Raw genomic sequence first — 19,678 nt, forward strand, 5'->3', positions numbered from 1 at the left:
CGGAACGTCCCCATCACTTTAAATAAGTCAGTGATTTTTAGATAATAAACTACCTAAATGAGTGACTCCTAAATCCTGCAAGTGGGATTTGAAAAAAGGGGATTTAAACTAGCAAGGCTGGTGAAACTAACCAGTGCTCTAAACCCTTAGGCCAAAACAGGTGCCTACTCACTTAGAACATTCATGTACCAATTTTTAAAAGGGACAAATAGTCACTAGACTAGGCTGGCAGGTTAAAGCCATGCCCTTTCTTCTTCTGCAGTTGGCATATTTCATTATGTGCCCAAATTTCAGTCTGATGCCAACTCTCTGTGTCCTCAGCGTCTCTTACCTAATTTAAAATAAATTACTTTTAATTTTATTTAAAGCTACAGCTAAAGTATTTACAGGTTGTGTTTGATATGTACAGGATTACTACAGGGAGAAGTTAAAAATGAGACACCAGCATCAAAATTCAGCTCTAGCAATCCAGAAAAGGCAGCCTGCAGGTCCTGTGGTCCTGAGCTGAACACCACTGCCAGGGGCACCCACGAACTCAGTCAGGATCCTTGCCTTCCTCTCATGGGTTTCAGATCAACCAAGCACTTAAATACACACTGACTGTGGCGCATGAGCAGCACCAGCAAAGGGCTGGTGAAGACCAGGTGGGGCTCAGGGATGCAGTTTCCTTCCCTGCTTGGGTCCAGCAATGGGCTCAAGATCCCACAAATCTGTTGAGGCTGTGGACCTGGCTCTGTGTTGTGGTGTTGGGGCCCATAGAGACCAGGAGCTGCCTGCTGGGGGTGAATGAATTTAGGTGGGAAACAGGTGGGACCCAATATGCCTCCCTGCATCCCTTTGTTGCCATTTTGCAGGTGCTGATACCGAGCAGTTTGTTCCGCCCTCAATACTGCAGCTGAGCTTGTCCTAAAAAACAAAACCTCAAAGGGAAAAAAATAATTTGTGTGGGTTTCCTTCTTCCCTTTTCATCTTCTTTCCTGCTGCTATTCATTTAGCATGAAATAACCTTCCAAATCAATCCGGAAGAGATCATTTGAAACTGTTGCTGTTTTCCCATTGCTAATTGCTGGTTTGAAATCCCATTTGAATCGCCCTGAATACACAGTCCAATGCTCCTAAGCTAAGTGCCTACCAGGTATTTTTCCTGATGGGCTTTTATTTCCCTGCAAAAAAACCCCCACAAACAACCAGTCCTGGATCGCTGGTTGGATTTAATGGGACAATAGCATCTCCATAGTACATCTTGTTTCTGAAGCAGAGCAGTGTTTTGGCAGGAACCAACCTCTGCTGAGTTTCACAGGCCTGGCGGCATGTTTTGGTACTGGCAGAGCCAGAAATGAAGCAGTTAATTGCCCTACTGGGAAGGAGGAAATTTCTTGTAAAAATCCAGAATCTGGTTGAACAATGTGGCCTTTTATTTTTCAGCCTTGGAATCAAGCCTGGCTGCCCTTGTAAACAAAGAAAGGAAAGAATCACTGAACCAACCCAACACATAAAAACTGACCACGTCTGTCTTTGAAGTTCCCTTTATGTTGTTTGGAAAACTTGGGATTATGGAGGTTTTTTCTTTCCTTTTTTTTTTTTTTTTTCCTTTTTTCTTTTCCTTCTTCTCTTTTTTTTTCCCCAAGAAAAAGAGGGATGGAAGTTAAGGGAAACTTTTTCTTACACAGAGCAGAAGTCATTAATTAAGTATCCCATTCATCCCCGAGGCACCGGCTCATCAATCAGATTTCTTATTAGCATTCTGATGACCCGCCTGACCCCCTGTCTCTGCACTGTCTGCATGACGACACCGAAAAGCAGACCACACACCGAACGGAGGAGGATTATTCGACACTTTTCCTTGCTCCGGGGCGGGGGACGGAGCTGGGAAGAGGAACGATGACGGACGTTGTTGTTTTGGGTTGAGGCGAGTCAATAAGTGGCTCCTGGGCAAACAGCCCTGAGGGCCTGGGAGGGTGACTTAAGAGGTGGCTGCTGCATGCACAGGGCTGCTTTGGGGCTGGGACCTATGGCTTGGTGCTACCACAGGCTGTCTCTGCTCCCGCTGTGGTCACAGGGGGCTTAAATCCAGAGGGAAGAACAGGATTTTAGCACAGTGACAACTGTGCTCTTACTCTCGGGTAACCCCTGTCAGGAAATGATTGGGTCCTGAAAATGTGCTGGTGGCTTTGGGCTCCCTAAGTAGGCTCTGTCCTCAAGACAGGTAGGGGTCCCACATTACCAGTCCTCCAGCCTTTCTCCTTCCAGGATATCCCAATTACAAGCACTTAGCTGATTAAATCTTTACACAAGTGCTTTTGGGCAAGGTTTTATGTTAAAAAAAAGAGGACAGCGACAGCAGCAAGTTGTGAGGTGTGCACATCTTGAGAGAAAATCCAACTGCAGCAGCCCCTTGCTCAGAATGGGAATTTACACATGCACACACATGCTCAGAGCATGCAGCCAAGGGTTGAAGGAGTGTTGATTTAGATGAGATATAAGAAAGAAGTTCTTTACAATGAGGGTATAGAGACACAGGTTGCTCAGAGAGGCGGTGGATGCTCCATCCCTGGAAGCATTCAAGGCCAGGTTGGGTGAGGCTCTGAGCAAGCTGATCTAGTTGAAGGTGGCCCTGCTCATTGTAAGGGGTTGGACTAGATCGTCTTAAATGGTCTCTTCCAACCCAAAGTATTCCATGATTCTATGATTCTGTGATTCCATGATGGCCCTGACCAGGGAAAGCTGTGGCCAGTGGAGGAAGGCAGCAGTGTGAATGATGTGCCCATGTGACTGGCACAGGAATGGAACCAGAATATGGCACTACTCTTAGGGCTACTTGCTACCAAGAGTTGGCTGAGATTTCTAAATGAGATTCTTTTTACCAAGTGTTCTCAAAGTAAAACATTTTGACTGTTTCTTTTTAAGCTGGGGATGCTGTTTTCCTATTTCTTCATTCTTTTCTGTTTTTCTTTCTCCTTTTCAAAAGCAAAAATACAGTAATGTGCTTGTGATGTGTGGTGGATGGAAGAAAGGAAAACTGGAAAATGTGAATAAAATTCCAGAGTTTCTAAAGTATAATTGGCTTGAACCTGACCAAGTGTCACATATTCTCCTTTAAGTCTCACAGCTGAGGAGAGTTACCACCACAGATCATCTCTGGCTTTAGGCAGTATTCCCTGAGTCATGCTAAAACTGGTAAGGGATTAGGCACCTTTAGGAGTCTGAGCCTCAAGGTTTAGCCTAACAAGAGAAGTCCCTCTGGGCAGCAAATTGCATCTTCTCTCCAGCTAAAACCCCAATGTATGAAACATCCTTGTCTTTGGGGCTCATCCTCAAGGCAGAGGGTTGCTGTCACAACTAAAGGGAACACAAAGGTCCTTCCTGGAGATGCAAAGATGTACATCAGTCTTTGCTGATGGAGGAGGAGATGATGAAAGTGGAAGTTGGTAGAAGTTTCATCTGTCATGTTAAATACCAAAGCAGCAGATATTCAAACCCAGGGCTTCACAACCCATGCAGGTGCCTTTGTCACAAAGCTACAGGAACTCTTCAGCTTTCTGTCCCAATGGATCCTCAATTATTGGACAGCAGTGTGAGGGGTGCAAGTCAACTTCTTCTGCACTGTGTTCTGAAATGAGCATTTTGTTGTGGTTTAACCCCAGCCAGCAGCTCAGCCCCACACAGCCATGCACTCATTCCGCCTGCCCCCACAGCAGCACGAGGAGGAGAATGGGAAGGGTAGAAGTGAGAAATAATGACAGTTTACTAGGTGAAGGAAAAGCTGCACACACAAGTGGAGCAAAACAAGGAATTAATTCCCCACTTCCTATGGGCAGGCAAGTGTTCAGCCATCCCCAGGGGAAAGCAAGTAATGGTGACTTGGAAACTTTCTTAAACATCACCCTGAACATCCCAGGCAGCCTCTGTGGCCACAAGTGCCTAACTTTGACTGATATTAGAGATGTATAACTATCCCCTCCATGGCAAGTAACTGTGGACCAGGGCCAGCAGGATCAACTGGGGCAAGGAAAAGGGCAAAAGAGATATCAGACTATCAGTCAAAGTGGCTGGAAACCAGTTCCCCGGGCTACCGACACAGACATATCTTCCATGTGCTCAGAAAGGGGTCTGTGTATCCCAGATACTTTAAAAAAGGCCATGTTGTTTTCTTGGTGCTGGGAAGAGTGCCTTGACAGACAGCTCTTAATGATGGTGCCTGACCCAGGCAATCCTCCCAAAGCTGCTTGTGGTCTCAGAGCCCTAAAAAATGATACCCTGTTGGGTTATGGCTGGACCTCTCTACACAGCCCTTCCTGTCATGTAGCAAATCACGAATGGTGGGCATCAGACTGTGAGGCTCATCTCCACACCTCCATCAAGCTGATTACTGGTGTGCATTCTGCAGCTGGGAAACACAGAAAGGAATTAAACCCAACACTTCCTGAAATGTTAAGGGGGTGGTTTAGATATTGACAATGAAGTCTAGTTTCCATGGCCCTTGTCAACCAAAGCAAACCAAATCTAGTTCCTCCCTGAAGTATCAGGTGGAGAGAGACTTCTATGTGGAAGATCAAAAAATGCACAGAATTGTGAGGAAGAAGGCTCAAACCCCCTCCATCTCCCTCTGGTGCAGCAAACAAAGAGGTGAGTTCAGCTGGGTACCAGTTTGGCAGCTGCCATTCTGGTGCTGGACCATCTCACACAGCAATCAGGTATTGTTTGCAAAGATGGCATAAATTAAATTCCATGGAAAAAAATTAAACTGGATCTCTGGTGCCAGCAGCTCCTCTTATCACTTTGTAGCCTGTTCGTGTTCCCTGGCAGATAATCACCATGACTAACATTTATCTTACACAGCCAATTTTGCCACCAAAATCTGTTTTCTGACCCCAGCTGACTATTCACAGACATGACAGCTCCCCCGACCATAGCATAAAGGCTAACAAGGCTCTCCTAGAAAATAGATGGGTTTTGTGGACACTACAAAATCAAAATAAGATGTAATGAGTGCCCCAGAGAGCTGGATGGAGGGGCTGAGTGCCTTTAATTTCTCTGTCTTAGTGGTAGTTTCTTTCATCTGGTTTGTTTATTCTGCTGTTTTCTGTTGTATCTTCAGATACAGATAGACTTTGTGCAGTTTGATGGCCATGCTGGAGAATGAGCTCCCTACCATACTCTTCATGCCAACTTGACTTCCTTCCTCTGTGATTTTCTCTATTTCCAAGAGGTCTGTAAGGTAGAAGAAGCTGGTACAAGAGTTTGGGAACGCATTGAAGGGCCCTGGGGATTTGATCAGGGTTCGAGTGAACCTGTCAAGATGGAAAAATGACAGGTTTATCTTTTAGCAGCAATTTGGGCTGTTCACCATGGGGCTGTCCGTGATGCTGGCTACAGACACTGGTGGGAACTGGGTGAAAAAGGAAGGACCACCACAGCTGCACACAGGTCTGTGACTCATTAGCAGGTTTCTAATCTAAGAAGATTCTGCTGCCCTGACCAATTTCCTTTGAAACTGACCCAAGTTTCCATAGATCTCCACTCAAGTCAGCTCACTATGAACCCCCAGTTTGTCCTCTGGGACACAGACTGGGCAGGATCACAAGGAGCCCCTGCTGGACAGATACGGGAACATTTTACCCACAATGATTTTTTAAGCACCTGATAGTTAAGTTGTCTTTCTCAAGAACCAAATTTTTCAAACAAATTTGCCCACCCCTTCCAAAATTCTGTTAACAGTTTTTTTCTTTGAGTCTTTCTGCCCTCTTTCTCCTTCTGATTCTTCTTCCATGAAGCCCATACCATCTCATGAACCAAAATCACACTTCTAAGGAAAACCACCTTTAAATAGTGCACTGAGACCATGTGTAAACTCTGCACTGGTACAGACCTAGTGGTCCCCACCTGAAGATCAGAGGTGAAGGCTCTAGACTGCACAGATGGCTCAAAGATGGTATCTTGCACAAAAATATCACTAGATGTACTCCAAACAGGTCTAAATAACTTCCTCTGGGCAAAATTGAGTGCACAGTGTTTATATTTCCATACTTTCATGTCTGGCTGTTTGTGAGGGTGTTGGGCTCAGAACTGGCTTGAGTCATTGGCAAAAGTGCCCACCTTGTCTGTGTCTGAGGATGTAGTCTGAATCCTCTCATCCCTCAGGGTTTTCCAGTGGATTCTATTCTTCCTCCTTGTGGTGCCACCAGAAGGTTGAATTTTGTCGCTGTTGGTGAGTCTCCCCATCCAAGCTGAATGACTGCTTCATATTCCCATTCAGATCTTTCTTAAAAATCCCATTCATAGGCCCACAAAAAATGATTAAAAGTTGTTTAGAAGATAAGGCTTTTCCTCACTTTCATTTTCCTGAGCATCCAGCCATATGAACAAGGCTTACTACATCTGGCAACTATTTGTTGTAGTGTCTGTACATTCTTGGCATGAGGCTAGTTACGGATATTTTGGTGTATTAATAGACATGCTAAGCCTAAAAATGGGAGTAGGAGGGATTAGATGACTTGGAGATTTTGGGGAGAGAGATGGTCTGTGCTTTTTCCCTTTCCAGCTTTGGTCCCAGGCCAGTTTAAACCTGCAATGAATAATAGCAGTTACTGGATGCGAGTTTCCCCCCTCAAAAAGGAGTGTGGTGAACTCTGAGTTTCTAAAAACCATTTTCAGGCATTTTGGGCAACTTCTTGCACTGGTTTGACACTTGTAGCTCCAATGGATGCTGGGACAAGTTGGGAGGTGCCCTGAGTTCTTCAGATCTGGTTGAGACTAGTTTGATTAGATTGATTATAGGGCCCTTTTCAAGGTCAGCAGGAAAACAAGGTCAGCAGCATCACTGAAACAGGGCAGGAAAATTACTCTCAAGCTACCTGTTTCTCCCCATGAATAAGAGATTAGGGCTGAGATCATGTAGGGTCCTCTTTGATAGCCACAATCAATGGCTTTTTGGGTGTTTCTTGTTTGGTTGTCAGTGTCTGTATTTGGCAATCTGGTGCACAGTGCCTCGCGGTCCTTATCGAGGTCCTTGCTGAGCTGGATCACGGCTGTGGCGATGGCTGTGCCCATTCAGGCTGGCACAGCCAGGCTCCTCCTGTGGCTCCACACTGAGGGAACACCAAGATCCTTGCCCAGGTCACCCAAGGGAGGGTGGGCAGCAAACAAACCCTCCATCCTCCAGCTGGGAACCCCTGAGAGCACGGGAAGGAAGAAGAGAGCATTAACACACGAAGAGGGCAAAGCTTGAATCTGGTGATGGTGGCTCAAGCCCTGGAGAATGGTGCTGCCAGGCCCCATCTCACATGGACCCCGCAGCCCCCAGCACGCCTGGCAGTCCGGACACGCTAAGCGGGAGCCGCACGTTCCCACCGCCGGGCGCGCCGCGATATGACGGCATGCCAAAGGATCTTTGGGAGCTCAGGGAGGGAATATCCTGGCATAGAATTTAAAATGTGCTCTAACCTTTTCTGCAAACTGAAAGCAAGAAAAATGCTCATAAAACTAGTCTTTGTGCACAGAAAGAAGTCCGTTTTTATACTGTTGCTAAGTTCCTTATTGTTTTCTGGCTGTTTTTTGTGTTTCTGTGGCAGCCTTTTCTGTGGGCCTCTTTCAGTGACTTAGCTATATTGGCCTGCAGATAATTAGATCAGTGCTATCATTTTCACTGTCCTTTTTCCTCTGGAGCTATTTGCATGATAATGGCAGTTTGTGCGACTCTCTCCCTCCGTCTCCCTCTCTCTTTTAACCAGACACCATTTCTAAACATGAAATAATTCAGGGAACAATCTGTGAATGGTTCTGTTAAGAAAAGACTGAAAACATCTGGTTAAGAAAACATTTCTGGTAACCAAGAATCCAGTATTTATGTCAACTATAGCTTTAAAAAAGAGGTCTTTTCTTAACAGCATTTTTAGTCTGTATTTTAGTCTATATACAGTATTGGCTGTATGCAAAGCTCCTAACCACAATATACTCCCACTCTGGGTATATATGTCTTTATTATACGTTTGTCTAGACAATTTATAGACAAATGAAATATTAGGATCTGAATTCTCAATGAAACCTGTGACAGGTGTCATTTAAAAGGCAGCTATGCCCCACAAACTGTTTTTGAACCCCTCTTGCTGTGAACAAAGTATTTCGTTCTGCAAGATATGCCCAAATCTAAGCAGGAGAGCAAACACATTGAAACCCAGTGCTTGGCCTGGGTGACTGACACTGGTGTTGTGGTGATTTAGGGTCTGGGGCTTCCCATCAGAGAATGTATCATGGCCAAGGGTGGGCCAAGGAAGATCTTTGTGCAGGAGCAGAGACTCCTGCCATGCCCAGGTCCTGCAGACCAGTGGCCAACTCAGCCTCCAGGCTGTGCCACACCACTGAGAAGATTATTTTTGCTGTAAGAAAAGGGTCTTGGGACCAATTCCTGCTCCTGACGAGATTAAACTCCCTGCAGACATACCTCAGCAAGGGAGAAAATAAATAGTGAAAAAACCCCAGAGAGTTAATAAAATTGGTCCTAGTGTCTGAAGACCATGCAATTCATTTGGGATTTTGATTTCCCTATGGCAGCTCAGGCAAAGAACATCAGCTGTCCTACACCCGATAATTTTTCATATGGATCTTCATGTCACCCTGGCAAAAACATACTCCTGGTCTGGCTCCACATCTTGGAGGGCTCCTCAGAGCAGCCCAGTACTGCAGTGGATGGGTGGCAAGGCTGGGAGTAGAAAATCATATTTGCCTGTTGAGTTAAAGCTTATTAGAGTTAAAGCTTATTAAAGTTAAAGCTTATTAAGGATGATTTGAAATTTCCTAATAGGCAATTTTTGATAGACAAAACTGGACACAGTTTTGATAGCTTTCTAAATCAAAAATAAAGCAATTAAAATTTCCACTATTGTCTTTCTTTTTATGAGAAAAAGATTCTTGTAAAGAAACGGGGTTTAACCAGTTTTAATTTATTTTTATTAGTTAATTAATTCATTTTATTTAAATACTGGTACATGTTGCTGAACAATATTTTTACAAATGAATTTGTGCTGCAAATATCTCATAACAATTGTAACACACAGAAAAAAATTCCCTTTAGGTAAATATCTCTGAGGATTGGGCTCTGTTGTTGTCTGCTGTGGGGTCACACAGAATCACAGAATGGTTTGGGTTGGAAGGGACCTTAAAGGTCTAATTCCAAACCCCTGCCATGGGCAGGGACACCTTCCACTAGACCAGACTGCTCAGAGCCTCATACAACCTGGCTTTGAACACTTCCAGGGTTGGGATAGCCACAGCCTCTCTGAGCAATCTATTCCAGAGCCTCACCACCTTCACAGTAAAGAATTTCTTTCTTGTATCTAACCTAAACCTACCCTCTTTCAGTTTAAAGCCATTCCCTCTTGTCCTGTCACTCCATGCACTTGTGAAAAGTCCCTCTCCACCTCTCTAGTAGCCCCTCTAGGTACGGGAAGGTACTTTAAGATTTCCCCAGAGCCTTTTCCTCTCCAGGCTGATCCATCAGTTCAGCTGCACCAGGTTTGTTTGAGAGACATAAAGGAGTAAGAAAAGTTATGATGGCACTGCCGTGGTCAGAGGTACCTGAAAATCACCTCCAAGTCAACGAGGAGTCACCTCCGAGTCAGCATGGCTGAAGCATCATGTGAGAGCTGCCCAGAATGGGAGAGAGTGCTGATCCCAGGCCATGGGAGAGCTGGAAGGACAAACAGAGTTCAGTTCATAGCTACATGGAGGGAAGATGCCACAAATCAGATGAAGATTTTGGCACGAGGTTTCCTGCCTCAAGAAAATTGATTATTCACAGATGAGGGCAGAGACAGGGACTGGCTTACCAGACTCACAGGAATTGTTGATGCTCAGCAATTCTGAAAATTAGATCCATCAACCAGTGTTATTCATCAGTTAATGAAATTCAGTGGAAATGGCTTCACTGGGAATTGGACCAGGTCCTTACTTCAGAGTGTAAGTAGTGAAAGAGAAGGCTTCTTTCTGAACACTGTTGCCAAGCTGTGCATGACCGTGAGCACACCACAGACAGCACCCGGCCCTCCTGTGCTCCCCCCCGTGTTGTGGATGGTGCATGGCCAGACATCTGAGAAACACCGAACACCTTTGGTTTCAGTGGCCATTTTGAGATACATGAGGGCTGTTTCCCAGCGTTTTTAAATCCTCGCTATTTGCATCAGGTAAGGTTTGAGGAGCTCTTGTCCTCCCCAAAGCCGTGTAGCCCCGTCTCAAAGCCATGTAGCATCTCAACGCCTGTCAGGAACCAGGAGATCAAACAAACTGGTTCCTGCCAAGCAAAAAAACATTAGAGGGAAGGTAGTTTGCAGTAAACAAGGCAGGGCTTTACATTTACTTGCTGTCTGATGGCATTTCACATTTCTTCCAAGCAGCACCCTCCACTACTAGAGAAATAAAGGCAGGAGTTCAATGCCTACCCCCACACATTTACCTTCAAAAATGTCTCTGAGTGAAGACAAAACCCTGAAAATTTCAAGGAATACACAAGAACTGAGGGGAAAAAAAGAAAAAAAATTTCTCAATAGTATGAAAAGTGGTTTATTTTCTTATTATTTTTATGTATTTTTAAATGTTTCCTCATTGTATATTTCTACCAGTAGCCAAGTGCCGGATTATGAGCAGGACTTAATGAAACAAAATTACAATTTCAACCCCCAGTGCTCTTTCCTGAAGATGCAAGTGGTGTTTTTTCACACAGCTCTTGCAGTGGTGAGTCACCAGCACAAGAGGTGGCTTATCAACTTCTCAAATGCACTATTTTTTGGACAGACAAGTTCACGATTTTGCAATTCTTGTGGGATTTTGATCTACTCCAGGCAATTTATAATCGAACTTTAAATAATTATGGACAATTTAGGTGGAAGACTAACATATTTCAGTTAATTTCAGCATTCTTCCTGAATGCTCCATGTTTTCAGAGTATGAAAAAATACTAAACCCACTGAAGGTAGCTTCAGCAAAGAGCTGAAAACCTGCTGCCATCACTTTATATATTATATACAAGATTTGAAAAAAAATCACAATAGTATGAAGAAGATGAGGGTTTCTCCAATCAGGAAGTTTATGTAAGGAAAAAATAGCTACAATGTGAAATGTGAAAGCAACAGAATTGTTTTAAGCTGGTGCTGAGGTTTCTTTGTTCAGATGAGCTGCCCCAGGAATTAGATTCGGACATGGTCCCTTCCCCATTGCATGCTTCTTCTGATCTTCTTGTCCTTAAGCTTCCAGTCTACCTTCACACAGATGGATTCTCTTCACAATATTTCATATATAAAGTACAGAACACAGCTGAGGAACAGTATTTAAGACTGTCCAGATGAAAGAGAGTGAGATGGCTGTGATGGAAGAGCTGATTCACTGCTCCAGGTTTACACTGTAGTAACCTCACTGAAATAAGGAATTCCACTCTTCTAAAACCAAGAGTTGGGTCAGGCTCAGCTGAATGATGGACTTTTGTATTCATTCAGAAGATTAAATGTCATCCCTCATGTGTGCCTGTTTTTCAGCTGAGTCCTGCACACCTCACATGAGCAAAACAACCACTGCCTTATGAGCAACATGATCCCAGAACTGAGCACTGAAGGACTGGACTGCATAGCACCCCAGAATTTCAGAAAATATTGGCAAACTGGAAATAAAGTATCTCCCTAATGACTTTAAGAACTCAGATCCAGTGGGAACTTTGCCTATAAAAAGTTGATGGGAGGAGGGATCTACATACAAATACGAAATTTGTGTTAAGGAGACTAAATTTGGCTTAAGTAGAATATGCCTTTCATCTATCCTGATTTTATTGAGTATTTTATTGCAATTCTTCTTTCTTTATTAGTGGGGAAGCAAACTGGTATGTTTTAAAATTGTTCCCACTGTTGTGAGTATAAACTTCCTGAAGATTTTAGCCTGTTTGCAAGAGATTGAGTAAAATAAAGATTTTTTTTTTTTTAGGTCAACATTTTCTTCTGGCAGACTGAGCTTGAAGTGCACTTTATTTCCCTTTAATTTAACAGCTCCAGCAGCTTTTCCAGTTAAATCGACTGTTCATTATTGAGCCCATTTATGAAGGGCTGTGCAGTGCAGTTTAATGAATCCCTGGCACAAAGCTCCCTTTCAGTGTAGGGAAAGAATAGCAGCCTATTTAGGTCCTGTAGGGCTGTATGTCAAAGGCTGCCTATAATACTTGTCAGGGAAGGGCAGAAATTCCCACTGATATAAGAATGTGCAAGAAATCAACTTTCACAACCAACTTGCCGATTAAGACGCGATCAGGAAATGAGTCTGTGGGTTGGGAGCGGTGACACCTGTTTGGGCAGCCAGATTTTCCCATAACTCGATAACCATATGGGCCATACAACCAGGAAGGGAAAAAACAAGCCCTCCCTCCCCTGTCGCAGAGATTTTCTTACTTTCACGCTGCCTTCCTGATGCCACGATGAAAGGGAAATGGGTGCTGTGAGTTGTGAGGGCTGGGCTCAGTGCTGGATTTGGTTTGCTTTCCAAACCAAAGAAGGTTTTGCTAGTGATCATAAAATCATGGAACAGATTGGGTTGGAAGGGACTGTAAAGATCATCTGGTTCCAACCTCTCTGCAGTCAGCAGGGACATCTTCAACGAGACCAGCTTGCTCAAAGCCTCATCTAACCTGGCCTTGAACAGTTCCAGGGATGGGGAATCAACCACCTCTCCAGGTAGTTTGTGCCAGTGTTTCACCACTCTCATCATAAAACATTTCTTCCTTATATCAGCCCAAATCTACTTCCTTTTAGTGATGAGGCGCAGCACGTGAGATGTTTCCTTCAGGCTGAATCCCAGTGGGATCCTGCCCCTGCGTGGCAGAGGATTTACCCTGGGGTTGGACACTGAGATGGGTGGCCCCATGAACATCAGGAGGGTACACAGAGCTTCTGCAACTGGCTCCAGTGAGGAGCTGCTCCACAAAGTGCTGGCACTGTGATGTGGCCCTCGACCGTGCAAGGCTTCCTTTCTCGAGGAAACTGCTCTCTCCTTTCTGTCCAGCTTGGTCTGCAAGGATAACAAATTGTTCTTCTTGTGAAGGGCATGATTGTGTGGGCATGAGCTCGATCTATGGCCAGAGTGAAGCATTAGTGATCAGGGCATGCCCTTACTCCATCTGATTCTCAGGGTGACTGTGCCCTGGTTCTCTAAAAGCCAAGCTTGATGCCAAGGGCATGGCTCTCAGAAGCCTTGGTTTAACCCCCAGAGCTGGTTGAGATGCTGCTCCCTATAACAAGCAAGAAAATGAACAAAACCAGATAAATTTCCTACACAAAAGGGGCAAGAAAATAGCAGTAGCACCCCTGGAGCCTCTTAGCGAGCACCGAGTGCTCTCCTGTGGAATGAAGGTTTGGGGTGGTGGAAGGAATTCTGCAGCCACTTCACTCACCTCAGTCTGTTGGGGGTAAAGTGGAGGGAAAAGGACATCTGGTTCAAAATTTTGCCTAGGGTTGGGGCTATTTTGTGGGTCTAATCCCAGCATTTCCTGGACATTAGACCCTGCTAGTGAGATGAGGTGGATAGCTGGGCCTAGGAGTCATCACGAGTGGGCTGAGCATCAGCATCCTGGAAGAGCACAGGCAGAAGACAAGCAGGCTCATACAGCTGCTGGAAAAGAGAGATGTTTTGCAGGAATAACCAAACTGCTATTTCCTTGAAGAAAAATTAAGTTTCTTTACAAGTTGTTGACATGTGGCTTAGCAAATTTCCCTCCAGGCATTGCCCAACTTGGGGTAATCAGCTCTGCCTGAGAGAACACGGAGAATAAGCATGTTTAATGCAATTATGAAGGCTTTCTAAATCTCCAGATCTGGTTGAGAATATGTAAATTCGGCTGCTTAGCACAACTGAATGCAAACTTTCCTTTGCATGCCTGACAATTGTTTTAATACTCTCCAAGTTTTAGGAGGTAATAAAGTCTCCCACTAAACCGTAGCTGAGCTCTCAAAGCTGTTTAATTGAATGAATTCAGCCTTACAGAAGAGAAGCTGGGCCTTTCAGCTCCTTTTTATCTGAGCCACCGGATATTTAGCCACTCTGCATATAATACCACCCAGACTCATTAACAAACCCTTTAGACAGGCTACAGAATATTGCTGCTATGATGCTGAAGCAGATACTAATTTGAGGACAACTTCGTTGCCGCTCTGTTTGAATAATTTCATGTTGCTCACATAAGAAACAGTCCCGGACTGTCCGCACATCCCATGAAGGATAGTGACCCCCGTTTTCGGGACCCATGTGCAGTTTGAAGTGGCCTCATAGGGTATGCAAAACTATCTAGTGGAGCACACAGGGGATATATATGTTGTTCTTTACATTTCCCCATCAATAAGGGAGCTTGGAGCAGGCTGTGAAGCTTGACAGGGCTTGACAGGGCCTGAGGGTAACAGCTCGGGTCGCTAATCCCTGTCAGTTGTATTCGAGCTAAGTAGTTTAAATCCACCTTCTATGTAGACATACTCATTCTGACATGCAGAGAAATATAAACTTCCCATAGCCCTCTGCCTACCAGGGTTTTTTTGCTTCAATTACACAGTTGCACTCAGAGCAAGTCCCCAGATAAGAGACTGGGCTCCAGCTGAGCAAGTTTTGCAAAGGAGACCCGGTCCAGATGTGCTGCCACCAGAGCAAAGGCTGTGCCTGGGACTGTGAGGTTCTGCCTGCCGCTGGGACCCTGCTGAGACCTGCTCAGGTGCTGGTGAGAGATCAAGAAAATCAGCATTCTTGTTTTGCAGAGGATATTGAGCCTTATTTTCCTCTCATGAAATATGTGCTTTCTCCGCTTTTCTCCTTGCAATACTTGCTTTGCATTCAACAAGTGTTTCAAACCGCAGTGAGGTGAATTTGGCTGGTTTTTCCATTCTACCACTATTTACAGTCCTAGGAGCTTGTCTCGCTTTGCTTCTGCAGACTTTTGCTTTCTGTTTTTTCCTTCCAATACAAAACTGCTGCATTTCTAGTGAATTGATGCAGACCATGAAAACCCACCTTATTTCATCCCAAATCAGATATGGATCTTCATTCAAATTTGGACCTATAAAACCCCTGAACATAAGTAACCCATCTGGAGCTGGGTTAAGGGTTGTTCTGCATCAACGTAAGACCTTTCTGAAGGCAAATTAAAATTCCTTTTCCCCATAAAAAAGACAAGACAGTTCCTTCAGGAGCTGTTACCAGTACTTTAAGTAGCCACTTCACTAATTTTTCTACCTTCCATATGGAAGATTTATACTGCTGCTTCAGTAAATCCATGCAACACCATAGGCAAGGTGGTCTAGTGGAAGGTGTCCCTGGCCACTGTAGGGGAGCTGGAATAGATGATCTTTAAAGTCCTTTCCAACCCAAACCATTCCATGATTCTGTGACTTTAACTCAATGCACCCCAGTCATTTGAAATCTCTACTGGATCACAGCTCTGGATTTTCTTAGGACATGACTAGACAGAGAATATGCTGTGTAATGTGCATAGCAATGAGCTTGGAAAAAAGCACCCTTTACAAATCAGTTTAAGTGTGTGTATCCTGGCGGCTGTCAGAGCAAGAGCATGTCCCCGTGCCCTTGCACCCAGAGCCGTGCAAGCGCCGGGGCTGGCCCCAGACAGAGGAATATGTTTTCTGCCAGCTGAGCAACTGCAGGAGGAGGGGACAAGACTGATGGGGTCTGGAGGATGCTGTGCACCTGCTCCGGGACGACTGTATGTGTTTGGTATGGGGATGCCTGTCCACCTGTCCCGGGGCGCGTGTGCACACCTGTCCCGCGGGGCTGCGTATCTGTCCCAGGGGTGTGCGTCCAAGTCCCGGGAGCGATGCTCGTCCCGTCCCGCCGCTGCCCATGTTCCCGCCTGGGTCGGTGGGTGGGTGGGTGCAGCCAGCCCGGCCCCCGGGCTCCCGGCAGGGAGGCGGGGAGGGTCGGGGCAAGCCCCGCTCTGATCCCTCCTCCTCCTCCTTCCCCGCCCGCCGCCTTTTCCCCGCTGCCGCCGCTGCTGCCGCCGCCGCTGCCGCCGCCCGCGCGGCGCATCCCAGCAGAGCCCCTCGGAACGCGGGGCGGCGGCGTTCGCCGCCGGCCATGGCCGTGCCCGCCGCGCTGCTCAGCCCCCACCACCTCCTCTCCTTCTGCTTCCCCGCCGCCGGCGGGCTCCTGGGCTATGCTGACCTGGAGAAGGGCTACGAGGGCGGCGGCGGTGACGCAGGGGACTTTAGAGAAGCCACCCGGGACCTGCTGAGCTTCATCGACTCGGCTTCCAGCAACATCAAGCTGGCGCTGGACCGGCCGGTGAAGTCCCGGCGGAAGGTGAACCATAGGAAGTACCTGCAGAAGCAGATCAAGCGCTGCACCGGCATCATCGCCGCCGCCACCCCGCCGCCCGCGCCGCCGCCGCCGCCGCCCGCCGCCTGCCCCGCCCGGCCCCCGCCGCGCCGGGAGCCCGCGCAGGCGGCCGGCAGCAGCCTCCAGAGCAAGAGCCTGGCCGCCCTCTTCGGCTCCCTGCAGCGGGGCCGGGGCGCGGCGGGCGGCGCCGAGGCGAAGGCGGGCGGCGGGGAGAAGGCGGCGGGCGGCCCGCGGAAGGTGCCGCTGCGGGACCGCAACCTGCCGCCCTCCTTCTTCACGGAGCCGGCGCTGCCCGGCCCCGCCGCCCGCGGGCCGCCCGCCAAGGAGCCGGAGAAGGGCGGCGGGGGCGGGGCCGCGGAGGCGACCGAATTCTTCGAGCTGCTGTGCCCCGAGTACGGCGCGCTGCTGCCCGAGCACGCCGCCCCGACCGACGCCTTCGGCGGCCGCCTGCCCGCCGAGCTGGGGCTGGAGCACGGGCTGTACGAGCTGCCGCTGCCCGCCGGCCCGCACCCGCTGCTGGGCGGGCTGCTGTACCCCGAGCCGCCCTGGAGCCCGGCCGCGCCCTGCAGCCCGCCCAGGAAGGCGCCGGCCGAGCCGCTGCGCCCGCTCTATCCCGGCGGCGCGGAGCCCGTGCCCGCCGGCGGCGGCAGCGAGGAGCCCGGCGGGCACATGCCAGCGGGCTTCGCCCCCTTCTTCCCCGAGTGCCCGCTACCCCCGCCGCAGCCGCCCTACGACTATGGCGGCGGGTACCACCGCGGGGGCTACCCCGGGCTGTAGGGCGGCCGGGGCTCGGGGTCCGCCGGGACTGCGAGGCGGGCAGCGGAGCCCGGAGCCCCCCGCCGGGGCGGGCGGACGCTGGGGCGGCGCGGAGGCCGCACGGGGCTCCACATACCCCGCTGCATGTGAGAGCCCCGCACCCGAAACCGCGACCACGGCCCCCGCAGGATTCACCCTTGTGCACTGCCAGTCTCCTCCTCCTGCGGTTTGGGCGACGCTGCAAATAAAATGTGAAACTTTGGGTTTCTTCAGGTGTTTTTGTAGCGGCCGGTGCCCCCCTTTCATCCTCCTTCCTCTGGGGCCAGGGCTTGGCTGGCGGTAGGCAGACGCGTTGCTGTACCTGTAGGCGACGTGGGAACAGGGGCTGCGTTCCTCAGAGGCCGCGGGGACCAGTCGTCAATGATTTCAGTCTAAATCTAAAGCTCATGTCAACACTTGAGGTGCGTTTAACATTTTTCCCAGGCTCACGTCTGTCACAAGTGCTGGCAGGTGTTCAGCTGAGGACACAAAGGCAAGAAAGTGAAGCAAAATTAAAAATGCTGCTACCAAAACTCAGTGTCCTGAAATTTTAACAACAGCTTGCAGGATCTTGCAAACGGCAATTTACAGCGATTCGTAAGTTAATTGATGGTGTACGTTCGGGACAAAAATGTACTGTAGCCACTGCGGCCATGTGATTCCTACAGACTGTTGGATTTCTTCCAGGAATGTGTCAAAGCTCAGAAAGCAATGCGGCTCTGTCTCATTGTGTACAGGAGATTATTTGATAATCATTTAAGTTATGTAAAAGAGTTTATGATAGGTCCTATAAAAATAAAGGTACACAATAGATCCGAGATCTGTGGTTGTTACTGCTGTTGAGACGCGGCGTCTAGGGGGCTTTCACTGTGCCTTCATCCTCTGACATGGTTTCTTGGCAGGAGTTAAGATGGGCAGCGGGTTTTTTCTTTTCTAAATCTTTTGAAATGCTGTATTTTATCCACAGCGACCCGTGCTTGTTTTGCCTTCATTTGTACCGTCTGTTTCTGTAACTTAGTGGAAAGAAAGGAGCGATAATACGCTACAAAGTCAAGGGATGAAAATTGTTACAGTTATGAAAACAGATCAAAATACTCGGAGGTTTCCTATTGAGATGCAAGTTTTCAAAGGCAATCCCGCAGTCTGGCTCCCTGCCAGCCCCAAGTGAATTGTTTGTTTTTGAAACGGGATCCACATACGGATCAGCTGGGGGTTTTACCCTCGGTTGCGACAAATCCTTCTGCCTTCTGTCTTTTAAAAGATAATGTGAGAGGTAAACCAATTTTTTTTCATTCTTCAACTCAGATTTAACTTTTCAGAGATTTAGGGTCAGCATGCTGGGAACTGTGTAGAGGTGAAGCAAAATCTTTTGGAAATAAAATGAGATAATTTGTTTTGGCAAATTTTAATTTTACTTTTAAAAGCAAGAGCTATAGCTGCTGCTGCCTCTTTCCTCCCCAAAAGCCACCCAAGGTCTCCACAAGCTGTATGGAAAGGAACCATGATGGATGAATGTCTGCAACACTCCAGCATCTGACAGCTGAGTGCTGTTGAGGAAATGCATTTTTCAAGAACAATTTTGCAGCAGTTTATACAGTAGAGCGTGTATGAGGCTCAATGGGCAGCCTGTCCAGCCAAGGTAGCTACAAATTAGGTTAATCCTGCCCTGCTGCTGGTCTTGATGATGGGACAATGTCCTGCTCTGTAAGCTCTGTCCTGCCTTCTTCACTTTGGCAAACCTCCCAGTTTGCATTTGTGAGCTGCACGCTGCTAGCTCCCAGCAGAGCTTGTGTCTAACTGCATCTGAGACTACCTGGGCAAGACCAGCTGGGTCTTCAGATGGAGATGCATTGTATTATTTTTTTGTTTGTTTAGCTTCTACTTCAAGCGTGTGAATTCGCAGCATGTCTTGGCAGCTGCTCAGAATATTTCAGTTTGACAATGCTGTGCTAATAATCTCAGTGCCCACTTTTCTCACCTGAGCTGTGCACATGAGATTTGTGCTTTCAGCAGGCCAGGCAAATGATGGGGGAGCTGATAACGCAGGGGTCTCTGCCAAGGAACAAACCCACCTTTTTAAGGATTTATTTATCTCATAAGCTTAGTAGGCAAATGTGCATTAACTGGCGATCTAATCCTGAAGACCTTATAGCCTATCCTGTCAGCTGTCTCACAGGTGTCAGTGAGATTTGCTCAGAAAACGTCAGAAGGAGGTTTTCAGGAATTGATTCTGGGATAGACATTGCAAACCTGAGTGGTCTGATTGCCCACTGACCTCACCTTCTTATTCCAAGTAGCCATGAAGGGCCACAAATCTGACCTGCTGGTGGTTTTTGCTCATTTGGTGCTCTACTGCCTTGCAGATGGTGTCCTGTGGTGCTCAGAAGCTGAGCATCATTTGCCTTCTTGGGTTAGACCTTGTCTAAAACCAGTGGGAAAAGCAGCTCTGTGGGTGCCAGCAGGGCTGGGCTGGTCCAAGGCTGGGGTGGCAGCCCATTCCCAATGCTGCCAGGTTGGGAGAGCTTGC

The 19,678-nt window shown here is 47.5% G+C and overlaps 1 protein-coding gene and 1 long non-coding RNA gene across 3 annotated transcripts; one reads left to right on the plus strand and one right to left on the minus strand.

Annotated features, from left to right (window-relative positions):
* Positions 1-1,397: 1,397 nt before the first annotated feature.
* On the minus strand, positions 1,398-12,610 carry LOC116439495. Of its 2 annotated transcripts, XR_004238177.1 has the most exons (3): positions 10,448-12,610; positions 9,574-9,685; positions 1,398-7,172 (listed from the first exon to the last, which is right to left on the minus strand). It is a non-coding gene; the product is annotated as an uncharacterized LOC116439495 (long non-coding RNA). The 2 variants fall into 2 exon arrangements; XR_004238176.1 differs by having other exon boundaries at positions 9,574-12,610.
* A 2,965-nt stretch (positions 12,611-15,575) lies between these two features.
* On the plus strand, positions 15,576-17,969 carry FAM181B (family with sequence similarity 181 member B). The gene has a single exon (XM_032099115.1). It carries the CDS (start codon positions 15,727-15,729, stop codon positions 17,131-17,133), a length of 1,407 nt encoding a protein of 468 aa, XP_031955006.1. The 5' UTR covers positions 15,576-15,726; the 3' UTR covers positions 17,134-17,969.
* The last annotated feature ends 1,709 nt before the right edge of the window (positions 17,970-19,678 follow it).

The sequence above is a fragment of the Corvus moneduloides genome, chromosome 2 (genome assembly GCF_009650955.1).
Source record: "Corvus moneduloides isolate bCorMon1 chromosome 2, bCorMon1.pri, whole genome shotgun sequence".
NCBI classification, from domain to species: Eukaryota; Metazoa; Chordata; class Aves; order Passeriformes; family Corvidae; genus Corvus; species Corvus moneduloides.